At 45.9% G+C, this 18,120-nt stretch overlaps 2 protein-coding genes across 9 annotated transcripts; one reads left to right on the top strand and one right to left on the bottom strand.

The window, feature by feature from the left end:
- Nucleotides 1-211: 211 nt before the first annotated feature.
- Nucleotides 212-6,831, bottom strand: pxdc1b (PX domain containing 1b). 3 transcript variants are annotated; one of them, XR_012929093.1, is made up of 6 exons: nt 6,143-6,831; nt 2,863-2,954; nt 2,664-2,781; nt 2,457-2,568; nt 1,263-2,093; nt 212-1,228 (listed from the first exon to the last, which is right to left on the bottom strand). XR_012929093.1 is itself a non-coding variant. In XM_076047515.1 (5 exons), the coding sequence occupies exons 1-5, from the start codon at nt 6,396-6,398 to the stop codon at nt 1,970-1,972; spliced, it is 702 nt and encodes a 233-aa protein (XP_075903630.1). In that variant the 5' UTR covers nt 6,399-6,831; the 3' UTR covers nt 212-1,969. The 3 variants fall into 3 exon arrangements, 1 of the variants encoding a protein (XP_075903630.1); XR_012929092.1 differs by having other exon boundaries at nt 1,267-2,093; XM_076047515.1 differs by having other exon boundaries at nt 212-2,093.
- A 2,363-nt stretch (nt 6,832-9,194) lies between these two features.
- On the top strand, nt 9,195-17,283 carry prpf4bb (pre-mRNA processing factor 4Bb). Of its 6 annotated transcripts, none has more exons than XM_076047404.1 (17): nt 9,238-9,350; nt 9,442-9,556; nt 10,590-10,668; nt 11,066-12,204; nt 12,347-12,517; nt 12,595-12,774; nt 12,942-13,023; nt 13,163-13,364; nt 14,118-14,191; nt 14,318-14,408; nt 14,578-14,725; nt 14,869-15,006; nt 15,135-15,288; nt 15,399-15,513; nt 15,621-15,772; nt 15,919-16,005; nt 16,116-17,283. In XM_076047404.1, exons 2-17 carry the CDS (start codon nt 9,522-9,524, stop codon nt 16,317-16,319), a joined length of 3,051 nt encoding a protein of 1,016 aa, XP_075903519.1. In that variant the 5' UTR covers nt 9,238-9,350; nt 9,442-9,521; the 3' UTR covers nt 16,320-17,283. The 6 variants fall into 6 exon arrangements, with proteins under 6 accessions (XP_075903520.1, XP_075903516.1, XP_075903518.1 ...); XM_076047402.1 differs by having other exon boundaries at nt 9,239-9,350; nt 11,063-12,204; XM_076047405.1 differs by lacking the exon at nt 9,442-9,556 and having other exon boundaries at nt 9,195-9,350; nt 12,616-12,774.
- The last annotated feature ends 837 nt before the right edge of the window (nt 17,284-18,120 follow it).

Raw genomic sequence — 18,120 nt, 5'->3', positions numbered from 1 at the left:
ATTGAAAAATAATAATAAAAATAAAATGTTGTAGATGCTTCGGGTGGAATGGAAAGGTGACGATTAACAGTTTAGGGTCTATCCTTAACGCAACACTAGATGGCAGTCTAGGATTTTCTTCTTTTTTTTTACCCTGCACGTCCACACTCACCACTAATAGTTTATTCACAGAGTATTTGAGTTCAATCAAGGCAAAATATGGAAACAGCACTTCTTTTAAACTTTTATTGTAAATTCAACAATATATGAAAATAATTATTTGCACCTAATACTGCCTGCATAGTTATGCTACCAAATAAAATTCACTTTTTTAAAAAGATTACCTTTTTTCAGGCCTTATGACACATTAATATAAGACTATTGCTCATCATGCCTAATAAGCACAACAGAAATAAAATTAAAAGGAATTGCATGGTTAACGTCACACAGTGTGGATTAGCAATAATAAATAAAAGTTATTTAAAAAAATTCTATGAGTTGTGTCTAAATCCTGACACCTCTGACTTGCATGATGGGCATAATCGTGATATGTATGAAAATCTTGGTGCACGGTTTTCTTTCCTTGCTTGTGTCAGTCACCCAGTTGAGTACCTTTGAGGTGAAACGTTCATGTATGTGTTGCCTCTGAATTCTGTGATTTCCAGAAGCATTTTGGAATTAAAAATTCCAGTTTCTTTGTCTCCTTTACAGATTCAAATTTAGATGCTGTTTTGAGAGCTAAGTTCACTGTTCTCAAGAGAAGGTGTGGGGAGGGATGGGGGTTCAGCATTCCAAAATGAACAGTAGTTTCCAATCATGACTGCATTACTAAACAGATCCACCGGGGGCCAAGCGCTCCTCTTGGAGCCTTGTGTTTGTGTACAGCCTTGTTTGCCCAATTGTTGGGCTTGAATGCCTTTTAGTCATTTGCAAGCATTTACACACACTTGCACTGTTTCAACAAGCCAGCATTAAACTGCCAAGTCTACAAACACAAAAGCGTCATCTTTTGTTGCCCTCACTTTCCTTTTTTTTCCCGTCTCAGCTTGACAGTTTCGTGAGAAGAAGAAGTGAAAATAGTAATCTCATGGGGGGTAGGCTCCATAACACACACAAAAGGCGGCAGCTACGGCAAATTGTGTGCTCTTTCTCACCCCGTTCTACACTTAGTATGGAAAGTTTAAGTACAGCAGAATCATTTGTCTCCTTCGAATAAAGACCAGACTTGTTTGCCCTTTCAGAGGCTTAGCTGAGCATGCGCACGCACACGTACACACACGTACACACACACACACACACACACACACACACACACACACACACATACACCCACATTCACTCATCTGTTCAACTGGACCCACACACGTCATCTTACAGGACTGGTCAGATATGCCCTCAAGTGAACCTCATCACAAAAGCTCTCTTTGCCTCCTTTTATAGCCAGTGAGACGGCATCAAGGGCAGAGACACAATCCATATTTAGTGGGCCACAAAAAGAAGCAAGACAGGAATTAAGCAGACCACAAAATATAACCAAACATTCAAACAGGTTGCCCTTTGGAAAGAGTTTGAGTTGCTGTCTTATAAACGGAGATCATGATCACTGTTCACAGCTCTTCAGAGAGCCGTTCAAAACCAGACATCAGGCTCGTCACATTTCTTGGAATGGGTGAGACAGGTGCCCTTTCGCAAGGCGCCGCTACATTCAGTAAAGTGCGTGTATTGCAGCATCTTCTGTTGTTTGAATATGCTTCTCTTCATCGTCGCCGCTGCAGATCCTTCAACGATTAAAGGCTCTTCACAGGCCTCAGCGGTGATATCGAGTCAGATTGTGGAAAGAGTTAAAAAAAAAAAAAAAAAAAAGCAGAAAAGGCAGCGGAAGAATTTACTGAGAAATGCAAAAAAAATAAAAAACAGTTGACCATTGCACAACTCAGTTTAAGAGCGCTTCTTCCTTTCGGGGTAGTTAATGTCCACGCGGGTCAGTTCCTCATTCCAAGATGTCGGTTTCAAACGGCACCAGGTGGTAATAGGAAAGGTTGGTGACATAGGCTTCTGCATCCCCATCGCACACATCTGCTTCCACCGGCAGGAACTCGGCTCCATCCTCATACCTGGCAACAAAATTAAAGGACACGTTACTCTGAGGACAAGGTGGAATCACAGTCAGCTGGTTTGGTTGAGAAAATCTGGCTGCGTTGTTCAGCGGAAGGGGCTTTTTTCCCAACAAGGGGGGGAAAAAATGAAAACGAATCTTGTTTGGTGGCGAGAAGAATGAGTTCCTCTTGTGCCTCCGACACACAAATGCACACCCAGGGAAGGAAGAGGTGTTCAGACAAAGTTCCTGTGTGGGTGGGTGGTTCAACATGGCCTTCACACTTTAAAGCTGTGTGCACTTTAAAAGTTAAAAGGAATGTTGTGGTGAAAGAAATCAATTTTTTTCTCGCTGCTTCTCCGCAAAACTCCATCGAACTCACAAATGTTCGGCAGAATCGGTGGACGAGGGTCTGTCCTTCTCTTCGGGGGGACTGTCGTCAAACACAATGGTTTCTGTGTTCGCCAGACAAAATCCGTTGGACCTCATGATTTCTGAGAAGTATAAAGACACCTGATCAGCCTTGATGTCAGCGTGACTCTGTCGAGGTGAAGCGTGGCTCCACCCACCGGGCTACGGCTCCACCCACCTGATATCGTGATTGGACTCTGAATGCACGGCTGGATTCTGTGCACTTTGTCGTTCCTCAGCACCTGGTCCAGCGGCGAGCGCTCGAAGAAGGTCAGCATCACCTCTGACCTGGAATACTGTCGGGTCCAGAAAAAAAACCTGATCATCAGAAAGTTGAAAACATTTTTTTAAATGGCTGGACTAGGACAAAGGCTGACCTTGAACGGCATGTTGATCGCATTCTTTAGTAGTCGTTCCACCTCATTCAATTTCTCCTCAATGTCATTTGCTTCTTTGATTCTTATGAGGCCTGAAAACATGACAAGCATTTATTAGACCACTTCAGTGAAGCGGGGTAGATTGTTGTTAGTGTGGGGAGAGCAGCTACTTCACAAACATATTCATGATCCACAGACCTGCTGATAAAAGAGAGAAAGAATGTGATGTAAAGCAAAGTGGGAGTACACTGCCTTGCAACACCGGTGTCCGTTTGATTCAGGAGTCAGCAGAGCAACTATAGCTGCCCAGCTGACATCACACTCACGGGGTGTGAGATGTGAGGAGTGACTGAGTCACTGCTGAGGCCGACGCCCAGTCTGAGGCTCATGGATCGGGTCCCACGAAGAGTTTTTTCCTCAAAAGGCAGCGTTCATGAAGTTAAAGGCAATAAACATGAGAGCTTCGATGGGGGTGCCTGCCTCCATCAATTATCTCAAGTGTCCTCTGGCATTTCCCTTTTAATTCATGCTGTTCATTTGGACCTGGCAGGCCCACGTTGGCAGAGCAGCAGTTTCCAACTCTTCCCCTCCAACTTCAGCACTGCTACTGCTTTGGACATAATGCTGCTGCTGTGTTTTTCTGCCGGATGGCTTTTAGTGAATTTCCTTCAAATTCCTGTGCGGGGATCCATTTCCTGTCTGCCTGCAACAGACCTCGTGTTGAAAGCAATTATTCAGAATGATATGCACTGTATGTACGTTTCGAAGTCTTGGAACCACTCGCAAACAAACTAATTCGTAACAAAGCTGGTGATTTATTTGTTCATCAAATCAATTCAATTCAAATGACATTATTTAAACATGACAGTGCAACACATGAAGAATTTCCACTGTGTGTGTGCCACGTTCACACAGCTTCCTTTCCGTGTTTTTACATTTGGTTGAAAAGGGCCCTCTGTTAAACGCCGCAGCACGGAACAACATACACAGACACATTATCTGAACTGTCATCTGATGTTGCAAGAGGCAGCAGCCGCTTCGCAGCTATCTGTCTGCGCGGATCCGGCACGTCAGCAGCCCAACCCCTTTATCATCTCACCACTAAATTTCTGCACTTTCATCAACATGTTATTTCAAGACGCCGCAGTCATTCTGAGGAGGTCCTCTTTCCAACGTGCGCTCCGAGTCTGACGGGAGCATTTAGCCTTCTGGTTTCTTTGCAAGTAGCAGTGGGTTTCTTGTTTGTTTGTTGGTGTCTCGTGGCTACATGTGCTTCACATTTTAATTAATGTTTGTACATTACAATGTAAGTATATTCAACATCTGTCAGCTAGTCAAGCTGGCAAACAATTAGTGGGGTCAAAAACCTACAATACATAACAGTACTTAAAAGCAAATATTCCAAGATCGGGCAACACTTCCAGCTCCAGTAAGTTTTGTCTTTAAGAGTTTTTGTCCACATTTCTAAATTATTATTTAGTACAGGCGACAGGACAAGACATTGGGCAGGACTACCGGACAACACCCAGCCTCCGTCTGCGGCCTGGCAAGGAATGTGAGCAACCACTTCCTGCAAGCGTATTCACTCTTGGAACACATGTGAACTAAGTGTTAAAGGGAGGCCTGAGGGGACTAAATATGGCATATCCAGTCACAGCCTCTGCCTCATCGTGACATCAGTGTGAAGGCTTCGCAAAGTCTTCTTTGTTGCCTGGGTGACGAACCGAAGCAGGAAAACACGAGCTGAGAAGAGGCCGAAGTTGTTTTGGTTCACTGGGGAGGAGGGGGTGTTTAAATCTGAGTGGCAATCACAACAAAAGCCAAAGAAAATCAGAGGAGGTGTCTCACTGGCCATTAGAAAGCACTTTACATTTTCCCCCCTGTAGGAAGACACCAGAAAATCAGTCACTATTTTGCAAAGCAGCATGCCGTAAAACAAACTGTCGGCTATTTTGGTGTTTGATCAGGAGGCTCTGACTTCCAGTCATCACTAAAGGGATATTCCAGAAATATTAGTATAGACTCAGTGGGTAGAGACAAAAGAAAAGAGCCAAGGAGTCTGTGTTCACAACATCCACAGAGCGAGCTGGGAGCCGAGCCAAAGCTGTTGGCACTGTCGCGGTGTTTCAGTGTCAAGGGGCCAAAACCTGAGTGACTAAACTTTAGCAAGCACTTGACATGCCTAAACGTGCACTTGCAAAGTTTTACTACGATTTGCACTGGAAAAAAAAACCATGGGGAAATGTTTCAGCCTCTGTTTAAAAATATTTGCAGAGGCCAATTCTAGTTTACTCTAAGCAAAAAGAAACAAACTTTGCACCCCTTAAATACTGTTTTTTCCCCCCAAAGTATTTTGACTCTGATTGCACCCTATCACACTGCCAAGAGAATAAATGTTTGTAAAATAAAAAGAAAGCACTAACAGTGAACCTCATAATCACCTCACAGCATCCCAAGGCATTGGGCACACATGGTTCTGCCTTAAAAGGGCCTGATGGGCACTGAGGTAAGGTTTAACCTTGAACTGTCCACTCCTCCTGATGGGATGCATCCCTTTTGGCTACATTTTAGTTACCAAGTATCAGAAAACACAGTTTAAGCTTTCAGATGCAGAATATTAAAAAAAGAGCTCGGCGACGATGTCAACGGTGTGGCCTTGTGGTCTGGAGAATGTGACGACGTGGTGGCTCTGGCAATGTAAGTGTGTTAAATATTAACCCACGAGTCCAGACTGTGAGTCAGTTTCAGTGATCTTTCAGCCTTTATTGATTGTGTGTCTGATGATTTGGCTTTTCCCCTTGGGTTCTGAAAAAAGCAGCACTTCATGACACAAAAACAAAAAAGAATATCAGCTCCACTGGCACCTATGCATTCACAACACATTGCATTACATTCTTGTTTTTAATTATTATTATTATTATTATTATTATTATTATTATTATTATTATTATTATTATATATATTTTTTAATCGTTTTGAAGTCCTTAGATAAAGTATGTTTGATTTATGTGTTTATTTGATTTTGTTAAGTAGGCCTGAAAGCAGCCTTGACATTATTGTTTGCTTGTGTGTCTTTTTGTTCCTGTTTTAATGTGAGTTGGGGATGTTGCGGTAATGATCATGTTGTGCCTCGGCCACCCCAGCCTGGAATGACATTCTGGTCAGTAGTAGTTCAAATGACGAATGTTTTTGGTCAGGAAAACATTTGTTGATAAATGAATCTGCCAAAGTTCCAGGAGGGAATATTTAAGCGAGTATTCATACGTACATAAATACCAACCTTCTATCGGAGGGCTCTTGGACAGGTCTCTCCTGTCCTCTGGGAAAGATTCCAGCAACCTTCTGAACAGCCGACCCAGGTCGGAGTAACTACGGTGCAAGTATAAAATGTTCCTGTCCGACCATTCCGTCCGGATCTCGAAGAACTCCTCCTCCTCTCCCCGCTGGCTGATGATGAGCCTGCGGATCCCGTTCACCCAGCAGTCCCGGACGAACATGTTGACCAGAGACGTGCCTTCGAACACAGCCGATGCCATCACACACACACACTCACTCACTCACACACACACACACACTCACACACACTCACACACACACACACACACACACACACACACACACACACACACACACACACACACACACACACCCCTCCTGGGTCGTCAGCCCAGCATGCCGGGACAGTCCGGCGGCGCGCCGCAGGAGCGACGAAAACGGCGCAAACTTGTGGCAACTTTTTCCTGCTGCTTGCTGATCGGCGGTGGGAGGGCGACGGCCGCTCAGCCCATCACAGGCGTGATCTCAAACGTGGCAGGAAAGAAGAAAAACCACAAGTCGAAAGCGTCTGCAACTTTTTTTTTCTTTTTTTTTTTTGCTTTGCTTAGTCCAGATGAAAACTCGCATCTCCGTTAATCCGGATTAGTTTCCCGCATCCAGAGCGCGTCACTTCACAGCCTGGAAAAGAAAAACAGTTCCTCTTTCAACACGGTTTCCTCCCCCTTCCTTCCTCCCCTCCTTCCTTCCTCTCCCAGTGTCAACAGACTATTATTATGCAAAGAATCCAGCAGGCTGCCCATCTTCTTATAGCTGCCAGGAGGAGGAGACGGAGGAGAAGCTTGTTGTTTTTCTGTGATGTTGGGTCAGTGCGTCGGCCTTGACTTGAAAATAAGAGCTGCGCACATTTCCAGCCTTTTGCACTCATGACGATCCTTTCCTGACCCGAAATCATTTTTTTTTACTTCGTGCACTACTCAGCTAAAGTGCATTAAATTGTATTGATCATGCAGCTGATCTGTGCGTCACTGGCTAATGGAGAGTGGGGGAGCCAATGAGAACACATTATAGATCAATGTCAGTTCGGGGAATGCCAACTCACAAATGAAGCTTTTTCTAAAGAAATGTAAAACAAGAATCTACTGTTGTTCCAGCTAAACTCTTAAACACTGCATATCCCAGAAGAGGTTATTTTTTTTTAAAACAGCTTGTCCAGCATTCAGGATTCCGGAGATGTTGAAGTCCATCCCTGCTGTCAGAGGGCAAGAGGTGGAGAAGCACATCAATATGTTTTCAAATCAGCAAGAGCAGATACGAGTGCGCATGGAAAAGTGATTCTTGCGTTCTGCACTTTCCTCACAGCACCAGCCAGCATCACTTATGATTGTTGTAATAGAGATGACACTGTGGGGGAAAGAATCACTGTAATTTCCTGTAATATGAAGTTGTGGAGAGAAGCACTGAATGCAAGTGGTAGCTGGAGACAGAAACTAGGTATAAAAGTTATATGGCAGCAAAACCAGCAAGCTATGAGAAGATATCATATGTAGTGGGTCAATGGTGGATGATTAATCGTCCTGGAAACACTTTGCGTTTCTGTCTTTTTCCCTTTTTCCTGGCTTCGTCCCTATCTCCACATGTTGCTGGAGCAGCTGACCGGACAATCTGGTCCATCAGTGGTTCACCAAACCGAATTCCACCTCTGTACAGAAGCGCAAATGGTTTTGAAAGGAAAAATGAAATAGCATGGAGAAAAACAGGTGGAGTCGTGCCAAAAAGAAAAAAAAAACTTTTCTCCAGTTTCCCTCAATCTGTGGTTTGGTCACATTCACTGAATCAGCACATTCTGTGGTGAGAAGCCCCAGTGTGGGTTTATTTCTATGGAAGATTAAACTTTACTTGGAAATAGAGATTTTTTTTTTAATGTGTCACAGCAATACACACACACACATGTATGTGTGTGTGTATATATATATATATATATATATATATATATATACATATATATATGTGTGTGTACACACACAATATACATACATACATATAATGTCATTGAGCTTGAAATCAGTTCAGACCATGGCGGTTTTTGCTTAGCGATTCTCTTACTTTGCATAGATGTCACCCTCAGACGAGGCCATATGCCTCGGTCTTCATCTTGTTTTTCTCAGAAAACATGTCTCTGTGTCATACAGCAAAGAAAAACCGGCTGCAGGGAGGACAAATAAAGAAAAAGATAAAAGACGGCTGCATCTGTTGGGGAACAAAGAACATCTGCACAAGTACAGCACAGCCATTCTCCTTTTTATTGAACAGCATTGTGAGCTATGGCAGTGCTTTATTCTAAGCAAGACATTGGGAACCATAACTCAAAAAGCAAACAAAACCCAGTGAGGAGAGCAGGGGGCCAGGTTGACACTGGGTTAACTCACTGCCTCAGCACGTAATGGACTGCGCTCGTCTCTGGTGCGCATCTGTTGAGCCTTGTCTTTTACGGCTCTGTGCTCGTGGAGTCTTTGAACGAGCGCAGAGACTTCAGGCAGTCCCTCCCCGTTTGGACTTTTTTTTATGTTCAATTCACTCATTCTGACAAAAATGCCCATTGTGCTATAAATTAGATCCAGAAGTTAAAGGGCAGAAATGAGCCCTCTGATACAAGCGCCTGCTCATAAACAATGTCGAAAAAAAGACATGAAATGTATTTTATATGTATGGATGCTTACTGTGACAGATTATATCAATATCAGTCATTAAAATGTTTCATTTCTTATTTTTTTTTTTATTTTTCCCTAATCTCAAACTACACCTCAAATGATTAATTTTACAAGAAGTTTGGATGAGAACAGAAATGTGGTATTTCTATGAAAAGAAAAAGAAAAAAGTACCTTCATGGCTCAGGTTTGCTCTCATTTTGTCATATTTATTAAACTTGTAAAATATCAGACCGTCTCCTTTAATTATTTGCATTATTTATTACACCGTTTGATCGGTCGAAAGTGAACGTGAACGAAGGGGCCAACCTGGTGGACAAAAGACATAACTGCAGAGCGCAAGTAACAAGTGCACGGTACCGCCAACACAACAGAGGGCGTCTCAACGGTTTGATGTTGCTGTTCTTCCCCTGTATAACAACACGAAGAAGAAGCAGCGCCTTGACTGAGGAAAATGGCCGACGTCGAGATCGCGTCTACAAGAATGAATAATGGAAACGAACACGTGTAAGTCGTTTACTTCTGCACAAAACCCCTATGCCAAAACGATAAAAACAGCAGTTCTGACGTTGTGCTGTTTCGTGTTCTCGCTGCTTAGGTTTCAAGTGCAGGTGTGCGACGTTGTTGGCGCTGGCTTCACACTTCACAGCTAGCCAATGTTCTTAGCCGGCTAAGCTAATGCTCTTTGGCTCGCCTAGCATTAACTTTATCAGGTAGTGCAGCACACGGCGGAATACTCCACCTTCCTTGCTCTGTGTTTTCCCCGGTGTAAATAACCTGCTACTGTTTTCAGAAGTCACCCAAACTCCTAAAATTTGACAACACGTGACGATCATTTATCATACGCTTAGCTTGACGTCCCTAAGTTTGCTATGAGCGGTTAGCCTGTTCCGGCTAGCTCGGTGTTGAAAGAGTAGACTGGCTTGGCGGTGTGAACAAGTGTAGCGGAAGTTTAAAACCGTCGATGGTATTTTTTTTTTTCTTTCCGTCAGTTCCGTAAACAAGCAGAGTAATATTCTACAGCACCGCCAACCACTGCGCGTAAATGTCGTTGCCAAGTGTTTAAGCAGTTTCAAGCTTAATTTGGCCCATTACGTAACGTATCCGAGGGATATACCCGATGACATCTTGGGCTTGTTGTGGTCGTTGGTATTAGTTTATTATCAGCCATTTATTCTTAATGTACACACACGCGCGCGCGCGCGCACTCTCACTTGTCAATTATTGACGAAGGACAGGCTGTAACGCTTGCAGATTATTGCATGGATGAGCTGTGCTTTGTTTGCCGTGTGTTAATCTAACTGAACACAAAAGAGCTGTTCAAGATTTGTGAAGATTGTGCTGTTGTCGTGGTTGCCAAGGTTACTGTTGTGAGGAGGGGGTAGTAGGTGAGGAGCAAAGCTGGGGTCCTTAATGTTTAAAAGCCCCCCTTCATTTCAGTAGCAGTAACTGGATATTATTTCAAGGGGTTTGTTTCAGTCCCACGATCACGCATTTTTAATTTGTAAATTAAACAACTTTATCACAGTTGTCCATCATCTGAACTGCCAGGGTCCGTGACGCTCTCTGGGCTTGATAAAAGTAATGAGAGTGCACTGCAGGTGTTTGTCGTCACTGTTTGTACAGCACACCGTTTGACTCCCCGACACCTCCGTGAAACAGGCGTCAAATGCTGGATTTGCACACCGCCACAATGTCTCATATTGTTTGCTTAATGTTTAACCCTGTTCTCTCGAAACAAAACAGGAAGCAGGACCTGGAGAGTCACGATAAAAGTGGGAATGAAGACAGTGGAGACATGTCAGAAGAGGAGGAAGAAGAAGAGGTAGGACATGGCAGACGATCTGGACTTTGGTCGAGACTGCACAATAAATTGAGCCACTCTTTCATCAGTTTTATCTTTACTGTGATCTATATTTTACACCTGGCTGTCTCATCATCCAAGTGCATGTAAGATGTTTCCTGATATATCCCCATTTGCCTTAAATTATAATTGTTCATAGAAAAAACAAGAAGAGACCCAGTGTACAGTTATTAAATTCATTTTTAATTGTATCAGCCTCATTAAAGTCTATAAACACCAGAGTCCTACGTACATAAAATGCTAAAAATGTTACGATGTGTCTTGTAGCATTTTTTATTTTTATTTTTTTGGACTGGAGATCTAAAATGTATCTTTTAAGTTGAGCCTTTCTCAGGGATTTGTTGTCTCATCCTAGGAGGAGGCCGTGACTAATGGCGAAAAGACAGAAGAAGGGTCCAAACATCACAGCAGCGGCGGTGGTAAACACAAGAGGAAAAAACACAAACACCGTAGTAAGCACAAGAAACACAAACACGCCTCTGATGAGGACAAGGACCGCAAACGGAAGCATCGCCACAAACACAGGAAACACAAGCGCAAGGAGGGCTCCTCTCCCTCGGGGGCAGTTGTCTTGGGCTCCTCTGGCCACAGGAAAGTTGAATCCTCTCCCTCCTCTGGGAATCCCAGCCTGGACGACAGGGCTTTGCTGGAGGATTTGGAGAAACAGAGGGCCATGATTAAAGCCGAGCTGGACAGCCAGTTAATGGAGGGCAAGGTTCAGTCAGGCATGGGCTTGATTCTTCAGGGTTATAACTCTGGATCGGAGGAGGACGGCGAGGCCAGGATTAGGAACGGAGAACAGCGTCAGAGGGGCAGCTCAGGTAAACCCATATCTCCCAGGGGAGGGAAAAGTGGAAAATCTAGACGGGACTCAACAGACGGCAGCAAGTCCGCTGCCAAGCGCCGCAGTAGGAGTAAGTCTGCGGACAAAGCGGCACAGGCCAAGGAGACGAAACAGGACAAGGTGACCAAAGCCGCAAAGGAGACGGGCGCGAAAGACAGGGGCCGTGGCAGGAGCAGGTCCAAAGACAGGAAGGGTGCCGACGGCGCCGAGAGGTCCAATGAAAGAGGCGGCAAGTCCAGCTCCCCGTCGGGCTGGAGGGGAGAGCAGAAACCCGGCCGCTCTGAGAAACGCTCCCCCCCGAGGAGAGACGAGCGGCAGAACCAGAAGGGAGCCGGCCGGCGGTCCAGATCCAGAGAGCGGCCGGGCCGCCCGGACGCCGACCGGGAACGGCGGCCGGCCAAGTCCCCATCGAAGGACGCCTCGTCAGGGAAGGAGAACCGCTCCCCGCACAGACGAGCGCCTCACAGCCCCGTCAGGAACCGCAGCGCCTCGCCGCGCCTCCGGGACGCCCACCATCCCTCCACCAGTGCCTCAGACAGGGTGTCCAAGCGCAGCCACTCCCCATCCAGAACCAGGACTCCGCCCAGGAGGGGGAGGAGCCGCTCGCCTGACGTCAGGAGGAGAGAGTTTGACAGGCCGGATTCCCCACAAAGGTTCGTCCACCTTCCCGCAATGCTTTTATACAAATAACTTTGTAGAGCAGCAGCAGCTGGACAATGTGATCTTAAAAGTGAAAACTTTGGACATGTCCTTCATGACCGTGTGTGAATTGTCCTTGGCTATGACTTCCCACAGGAAGCGCCCTCGGCCAGATTTACTGAGTGGCCGGGATCGGTCCAGAGACACCAGCCCCAGGTTGGCCGCTCGCCGCAGAATCAGCCGCTCGCCTTTGAGAAGGAGGTCGCCTCTGTCACCGCGGCGGCGCTCTCGATCGTCCCCACGCAGACGCTCTCCCATGAGACGCAGGTGAGCCGCTGGCCACTTCCCTCAGGAACATAATCTCACATTTTGTGTATGGGAGAATTTTTTACAGGGTGATGAAGTTTGTATTGTGCGCCGTCCAGGTCGGATGAGAGAGACAGATACGGCAGGTTGAGGCAGTACCGGCGCTCCATGTCGCGGGACCGAGATCGGAGACGGCGACAGAACAGAGACGAGGACAAGTTCAAGGGGAGTCTGTCGGAGGGCATGAAGGTCGACCAGGAGTCCTCCGAAGATGAAGTGTGAGTAAAGAGGAGCAACTGACCAACCTGAACTCTCAGGGGAGAAGGACCAAAGGACACGCAATTAATTACATCTGCTCTTTTGCCATTTGTGGATATTTGCTGAGTTATGTTACTGCCGCTTGTCGATTGATATTAATCTCAAAGCATTTGTATCTTATCTGCAGCCTAGAGGACTTTGATGGGGAGGAAGTGGATGAAGAAGCACTGATTGAGCAGCGGCGACAGCAGCGCTTGGCCATTGTCCAGGTCTGTGCACGTGACTGATTCTGACTTCCTGCTGCTGTTTGTTTTTTTTTCCACTCCCCTTTTCTTGATAACAGTAAGTTTGCCAAGTTGCACTCTTTGTTTGATTGACTCTTATGGTGAAATGTCCTGCTTTGTCCAGAAATACAAGGTGGTGAACGAGGACACCAACATGATCTCGGAGCCCAGCAGCCCCCAGAGCAGCACGCGCAGCCGCTCGCCTTCGCCCGACGACATCTTGGAGCGAGTGGCGGCCGACGTCAAGGAGTACGAGCGCGAGAACGTCAACACCTTTGAGGCCAGCATCAAGGCCAAGCACAACCTCATCGCCCAGGAGAAAGACGGTAAGGCTCCGCTCGAAGGGACCTTTCTGTCTCGTCTGCGAGCGTACAAGGCCAACTGAATGAACGCCACCGGGTCAGGTTTGTGCTCAGGGCCTCACTCACGACTCTCGACGTGCGGCTGGGTTCTCCAACGACGTGGAGCTGGAGACGGTCTTGATCGCGTCCCTCCTCTAGAAACCAGTTGGGGTCTTTTTCCTCCGCACCTTCTGACTGGAGCTACTTCTGCAGACTTTAGGGAATCAGGCAAATTCATATGGAGTGGATTAACAATAATAGCTTTGTTTTCACTTAATAGCTTTTAGCTTTTTCAGCTTTAAAACGGCTTGAAAACGGTGAAGGCTGATCGATAGCTGCCCAGAAATTCACGAAACCAACAAAAAAAAAAAAAAATCATGAAGTTCGCTCCACCCTGCGCTTCTAATCTAGGGGGCTTTTCCACTCTCATCTCATCGGATGGTCAGAGGAAGCCGCACTGCACACGTCCTGTAAGGGTGCGTTTGTGTGAGAATTGCAGAGTTGTGCCATGCAGGGCTCATAATTTTTGTGTCTTTCTGTCATGTGTTCATTCAGTTGCTGGCTTGTAATCCAAAGCCTGGCTGTCTCTGCCAAAAGGTCTGCAGCATATTTTGAGCTCTGCAGAGTATGTGAATCAAACTCATGTTCCAGACTTTCTGTTTTACAACGCGGTGGATCACGAGAGACTCACCCGGCACGCCGCCGTCTTGTTGTTGTTTTTGTTTTGTTTTGTTCCAGGAGCCAACCAGAAGAAGCCCTCAGCTCCTGACATGTTTACGGAGTCGGATGACATGTTTGCTGCAGACTTTGACGTAAGTGCGCTCCGTTGTGCGTCGGCAGTTGCCGTGCTGACACGTCGAGATGGAAGTTTGAAACGGTAAAGGAGTTCCCAGCGTCTGGCATTCTTTGACCCGCCGTCCTGTTGCGTTGCTCTGCAGAGTGCGAGGATGAGAGCCGCTGGTGTGGGGAAGGACTTCAAGGAGAACCCCAACCTCAGGGACAACTGGACTGACGCTGAGGGTTACTACAGTAAGTGCTGCCCCGCTATCTCACCTCTGGAAGCACAGCTGAAACTTTTACTTTCCCTGTCAGTGGGACGTCTCTGCTTCTTCAAAGACAGGAGGAGGTCTTCTCTCAGGATTCCTTCAGACCGCCGTCTCCCTGTTGGTAACAAGTTTGCCAAATGTGCTTTTATTAGGAGTGAACATCGGGGAGACGCTGGACAAGCGCTACGACGTCTACGGCTACACCGGCCAGGGCGTGTTCAGCAATGTGATCCGAGCCAGGGACACTGCCAGGGCCGGCCAGGAGGTGGCAGTCAAGATCATCCGAAACAACGAGCTCATGTGAGTCACACTTTCCATCAAATGTCTTCACAAATTCATCCACTTTCTTATCCACCGCATGCAGAAACACTACAATGGTTGTTTATTCTACATTTCTGCTTGATGTACTAATTTATTAATAAAAAAAAAATTGTTTTTTTCAGGCAAAAGACAGGGCTGAAAGAGTTGGAGTTCCTCAAGAAGCTAAACGATGCAGATCCTGATGACAAATTCCACTGCCTGCGTCTCTTCAGGCACTTCTACCACAAGCAGCATCTCTGTCTTGTTTTTGAGCCTCTCAGGTAAATGACAAGGCAGCAAGAGTCTCCCCATCCATTCATTCGTCCATCACGTCATTCGTTCTTTCATTGCTTTGTTTCGGTGCTTGTGTGATGAGTCCACTAAACGCACGTCACATTGTTATCGGCAGTATGAATTTGCGAGAGGTGCTGAAGAAGTACGGCAAGGACGTCGGCCTCCACATCAAGGCCGTGCGCTCCTACAGCCAGCAGCTCTTTTTGGCCCTCAAGCTGCTCAAACGGTGCAACATCCTGCACGCCGACATCAAGCCGGACAACATCCTGGTACGATGTGAACGCCCGGCTTCGTCGCGCTGGCTGAAGTGATTTTTTTCAAAAAAAACAAAAAAAACAAGCATGTGCATCAAACTTCTGCCTTTATTGCTCCACCGCAGGTCAATGAGTCCAAGACCATCCTGAAGCTCTGTGATTTTGGCTCCGCCTCTCATGTTGCTGACAATGACATCACTCCCTATCTGGTTAGCAGGTTCTACCGAGCTCCAGAAATCAGTGAGTTGCACCGCCGGTCTCGACTGCACCATGTGGATTCCTTTCTTTCTGTCTTTTCTTTTCTTTTCTTTTTTTCAAACCCAGCTCACCAATTTATTGTGCCTCAGTTATAGGAAAGCCGTACGACTATGGGATTGACATGTGGTCCGTAGGCTGCACTCTATATGAGCTCTACACCGGCAAGATCCTCTTTCCAGGATCCTCTAACAACCACATGATCAAACTCGCCATGGACCTCAAGGGCAAGATGCCCAACAAGGTGAAAAAAGCAGAAGGTTGCGTCACATCACTCCAAGTCCTCGGGTTATTGTTTTCCTTTCCTCGGGCAGAGTGAGGCGTGTTGCTGCGCCGTGTCAGTGTTCAGCAGGTGATGGCTGATGCAATGTTCTGCCTCTCTTGCTCCAGATGATCCGTAAAGGCTTGTTCAAAGACCAGCACTTCGATCAGAATTTGAACTTCCTGTACATTGAAGTAGACAAAGTGACTGAAAGGGTAAGGCGCTCTCTCCCGTTGCAGCAGTGGGTGTTTTTAACAGCCATTGGATAAGCGCTCTCAACTGCTTTCCTATCACAAAGTGAGCTCATTTTCCTTCCGTTGTTCAGGAGAAGGTGACGGTGATGAGCACCATCAACCCCACCAAAGACCTCCTGGTGGACATGATCGGTTGCCAGCGGCTGCCGGAGGACCAGAGGAAGAAGGTGATGCAGCTGAAGGACCTGCTGGACGGCACCCTGATGCTGGACCCGGCCAAGCGCATCAGCATCAACCAGGCCCTGCAGCACCCCTTCATCCAGGAGAAGATCTGAGAGCTCCCCGGGCCCAACTAGGAACCCGGAACCCGACCACTAAAGCAGCTGTAATCGGAGGTCAGCTTAAAGTGACGTGCAGCCACCACGTGCTCCCAAGCAGAATGTCATGGACTTTGACTTCTTCCTCGACTCTATTTTGTTTTATGGGATCCATGTGTTTTATTGTAAATACGTCATCGAAAACAGTAGACTTTCCCTGACGATGTTAGCGGTCGACAGTTCGAATTTAGCGCCATTACACAGCGATGCAGTTATGTTACCTTCCTTTTTTTTTATTTAACTGGCACTTGAGCAAGAGATGTTTTTAAAAAAAAAAAAAGAATATAATTCCTGTAAATACTGTACGTCTATTGCAGAAACAATCTCAAGCAGCAGACGTTTTTCTTTTCGTTTTTTCTTCTTTTTTTTCGTAGTTGCATATATTAAAAATGACATTTTCAGCCACATCTCCATATTGTGGGGCAATGCATGCTTTTGAATGTGCACCCTGTTTGCTATACTTTTCTGTGGTGCAGGCTTGTGTAAATGCTCCGTAAGCGCATCGGTCCCACATTGACAGAAGGAACATAATGGATGCATCATACGTACTGTTTAAACGATGCATCATTTTGCCAGTACCGCTAGTCACGCTTTTGTTTTTTTTTAAATCTCCCCTCCCAGCTCTCGGCTCCCTCAGGCTCTCACTTTCAAGTGCCTCCTGTACGAGCTCATTGTTACAACACCAAAACAATGCTGGCCACAGTTGTGACTGTACTCTCCCATTATTTGTACATATTTCCCCCCCAGTTTCTGTCATTTAATGTGAGATTCTTTTTTCCTCATGTCAAAATGGTAAAGAAAAAGAAAAAAAAGCAACAATCTTGTGGTTTCAATAAAGAGTAGTTGTGGAAACTCTGCTGAAGGAGTGCCCTCAGTTTCATGATGACCTTTTAGTAATAAAATATTTCCTATTGTGAACCAATGCCACCTTTTTTCTTTTTTCTATCTCCAACATGTCGCGGTTCACACACATCTTCACAAAAAGTACGTTGCTCTCACTTTGGTGCAGTCAGAATGTCAGGACTTTCTGAAGGAACTCAGACATCAAAAGTCAGAACGGTCCGCCATCTGGCCAGTTGAAACTATTTGCAGCTTTCATGCTCCTCTGCAGTGGAAAGGCTAACTGCACCCTTCATTAGAAGGAAGTGGTCACACTTTTCTCCAGCTTGCAAAAAGCATAATGTGCGTAATAGACGGACTCTCTTTTTTTATATATATATACACGTTGTGGGATGATGCAAAAGCTCGCTGCACTTAGCTGGAGTTCGCTAAGAGGTGCCGCTGATGGAGCGTCACCTCTGAGCACAGCGGACGGGAGTTGAATGAGCGTCTGTGAAGGTGTCTGTGTGAATGAGCGCGGCTGCTTACGCCGGGCTTTAATCTCAACACGGTTGCTCTCAGCGTCAAAACAGCCCCTGCATGACACTTGAGTGCGCATGGAAGAAAATGTGCATTCATATGATGAGACGTGAATATTATAGTAATAGTCATAGTATTTCAGTTTGGATTTTTTTTATTTTTATGATTTTTTATGACTTTTTTATTAAAAGTTGCATCTCCTTGCGACTTGTCCAGGCCTCCTTTGCCTCAACATATTTTTGATGGGCTCCAGCAACTCTCAGCTCAGATTAAGCAGTGATAGAAAAACGATTGATGAGTGGCGGGAGAAAAAAAACAACAATCCGGAATCTATGCAGCCAAAGCGAGAGTTAAAACACGTTGGACGGTTCTGTTTTCTTTAAAAAGCGATGACTCATAT

This window comes from Nelusetta ayraudi, unplaced genomic scaffold (genome assembly GCF_046127955.1).
Source record: "Nelusetta ayraudi isolate G7.1 ecotype Tasmania unplaced genomic scaffold, CSIRO-AGI_Nayr_v1 ptg000094l, whole genome shotgun sequence".
NCBI lineage: Eukaryota > Metazoa > Chordata > Actinopteri > Tetraodontiformes > Monacanthidae > Nelusetta > Nelusetta ayraudi.
The sequence above is the reverse complement of the archived record's forward strand: the minus strand, read 5'-3'. Positions and strand labels throughout refer to the sequence as shown.